The following is a 2,489-nucleotide window of genomic DNA, read 5'->3' as shown; positions in this document are numbered from 1 at the left end:
CTCAACTAGTCTCTCACAACACTTCAATTCACAATTTGGAAGTGCAACTGGGGCAAATATCGAAAGCTTTGAACACTCGTCCTAAGGGGGCACTACCAAGTGATACGGTGGTAAACCCAAAGGGTGGGAACAACATGGGACATGCCATGGCCATTACTACAAAGAGTGGAAAAGGTGGGGATACAACCACCTTAAGTCAAAAGAAACTTGTGGATGATGAGTAAATGGTACAACAAGATGAGATCACAGAAAATAAAGCGCAAGCAAATAATTAGGTGAGAATTGATATTGATGACAATGTGTATGAGACTCATGGGGAAGTGAACCTGTCTAGGGAACACATTGATGACATACCGAAACCGATAGTTCCAAAGGATAAGGTACCAATGCCAAGGTATCCTCTTCCATACTCTCAAAGGATTGCCAAACAAAATGGCGAGAACCAATTCAAAAAGTTCATTGATATGATGAAGAGTCTATCTATCAACGTGCCATTGGTTGAGGCTTTGGAGAAAATGCCGGGTTATGCAAAGTTCATGAAGGACTTGGTGATAAAGAAGAGGTTGATGAATTGTAAAACTATAAAGATGACTCAAAAAGTGAGTGCAATTGTGCACTCAATGGCTCCTAAATTGGAAGATCCCGACGCTTTCACTATCCCTTATACTATTGGAAGTGCCAACTTTGCTAAAGCTTTATGTGATATTGGGGCAAGTATCAACTTGATTCCCTACTCAGTTTTCAAAGCTTTAGGGATTGAGCAACCAGGACCCATATCTATGAGTTTGTAAATGGCGGATCATACCATGAAGAGACCATTGGGTATTTATTGATGATGTGTTGGTTCGTGTTGATAATAAATTCATCCTCCCGATGGACTTTGTGATTCTTGATTGTAAGATCGATTATGAGGTGCCGATCATTCTTGGGAAAGCTTTCCTTGCTACGGGGAAGGCTCTAGTTGATGTTGAAGTCGAAGAATTCACTTTCCGGGTTAGTGATGAGAAGGTGGTTTTCCATGTGTGCAAGCCTATGAGGCAACCCAATAGCAATGAGGTGTGCCTGTTCGTTGACTTAGTGACCGATGTAATTATTGATGAAACAAATTCCATGATGAGTGTGGATGATACTTTGGAGGCCGTCTTGCTCAATTGTGATGATGAAGAAATGGAGAGTTATGTGGAATGTGTGAATGCTTTTCAAGGAATGGGGTCGTACTCTTATAAGCCCTGCAAATTGTCCTTGGACCTTGAGAATAGAACCACTCCTCCAACAAAGCCTTTAGTTGAGAAGCCTCCCATCTTGTAATTGAAGCCATTGCCTCCACATCTTCGATATGAATTTCTTGGTCCTTCTTCTACTTTATAGGTTATTATTTCCTCTTGTTTGACTAATGTGCAGGTAGATTCCACTTTGGCGGTGCTATAAAAGAAGAAGAAGACTATTGGATAGACTTTGGCGGATATTCAGGGGATAAGCCCCGCGTTTTGCATGCACAAGATTAATTTGGAGGAAGGTGACAAACCATCTATTGAACATCAAATGAGACTTAATGAAGCCATGCAAGAGGTCATCAAGAAGGAGGTTATCAAGTGGTTGGATGCCGAGGTTGTGTACCCCATTTCCGATAGTTCGTGGACTTCTCCGGTTCAATGTGTCCTAAAGAAAGGGGACATGACGGTGGTCACCAATGACAAGAATGAGTTTATTCCTACAAGAACGGTGACCGGGTGGAGAGTGTGTATGGACTATTGCAAGATCAACAAAGTCACAAGGAAGGATCATTTCCCACTTCCCTTCCTTGATCAAATGCTTGATAGGTTTGCCGGTTGCGCTTTCTATTGTTTCCTTGATGGGTATTTCGGCTACAATCAAATTCTTATTGCTTTGGAGGATCAAAAGAAGACTACTTTCACATGTCCTTATGGTACTTTCGCATTCTTGTGGATGCCATTTGGGTTGTGCAATGCACCAACAACTTTTCAAAGGTGTATGATGGTTATCTTCACAGAAATGGTGGAGTATTTTCTTGAAGTCCATGGATGATTTTTTCTGCGGTCGGGGATTCTTTTGATGATTGTCTAGCAAATTTGGACAAAGTGTTGGCAAGATGTGAAGAAACAAATTTGGTGCTCAATTGGGAGAAGTGTCATTTCATGGTTGAGGAGGGCATTGTCCTTGGCCATAAGATCTCAAAGAATAGTATTGAAGTCGACAAGGCAATGATTGATGTGATTTCTAAACTTCCACCTCCAACTTCAGTCAAAGGCGTGCGGAGTTTCTTAGGCCACGCGGGATTTTACCGGCGGTTCATCAAGGACTTCTCTAAAGTGGTAAACCCGTTGTGCAAGCTTTTGGAGAAAGATGCCAAGTTCCATTGCAATGATGATTGCATGAGAGCTTTCGAGTTACTAAAGCTCAAGTTGAATACTATTCCCATCATTATCGCTCCAAATTTAAGTGTTCCTTTTGAGCTTATGTGTGATTGA

At 41.6% G+C, this 2,489-nt stretch overlaps 1 protein-coding gene across 1 annotated transcript; it reads left to right on the top strand.

Annotated features, from left to right (window-relative positions):
* Positions 1-2,042: 2,042 nt before the first annotated feature.
* On the top strand, positions 2,043-2,489 carry LOC138885058 (uncharacterized mitochondrial protein AtMg00860-like). Its single transcript, XM_070165948.1, has one exon. The coding sequence runs from the start codon at positions 2,043-2,045 to the stop codon at positions 2,487-2,489; it is 447 nt and encodes a 148-aa protein (XP_070022049.1).

The sequence above is a fragment of the Nicotiana sylvestris genome, chromosome 2, assembly GCF_000393655.2.
Source record: "Nicotiana sylvestris chromosome 2, ASM39365v2, whole genome shotgun sequence".
Lineage (NCBI taxonomy): Eukaryota > Viridiplantae > Streptophyta > Magnoliopsida > Solanales > Solanaceae > Nicotiana > Nicotiana sylvestris.
Note: the sequence above shows the minus strand (reverse complement) of the source record. Positions and strands in the feature narration are given on the sequence as shown.

What these genes read in the sequence shown, in the direction of transcription:
- LOC138885058 (XM_070165948.1), top strand. Translation starts at nt 2,043, where the DNA reads ATGATTTTTTCTGCGGTCGGGGATTCTTTTGATGATTGTCTAGCAAAT.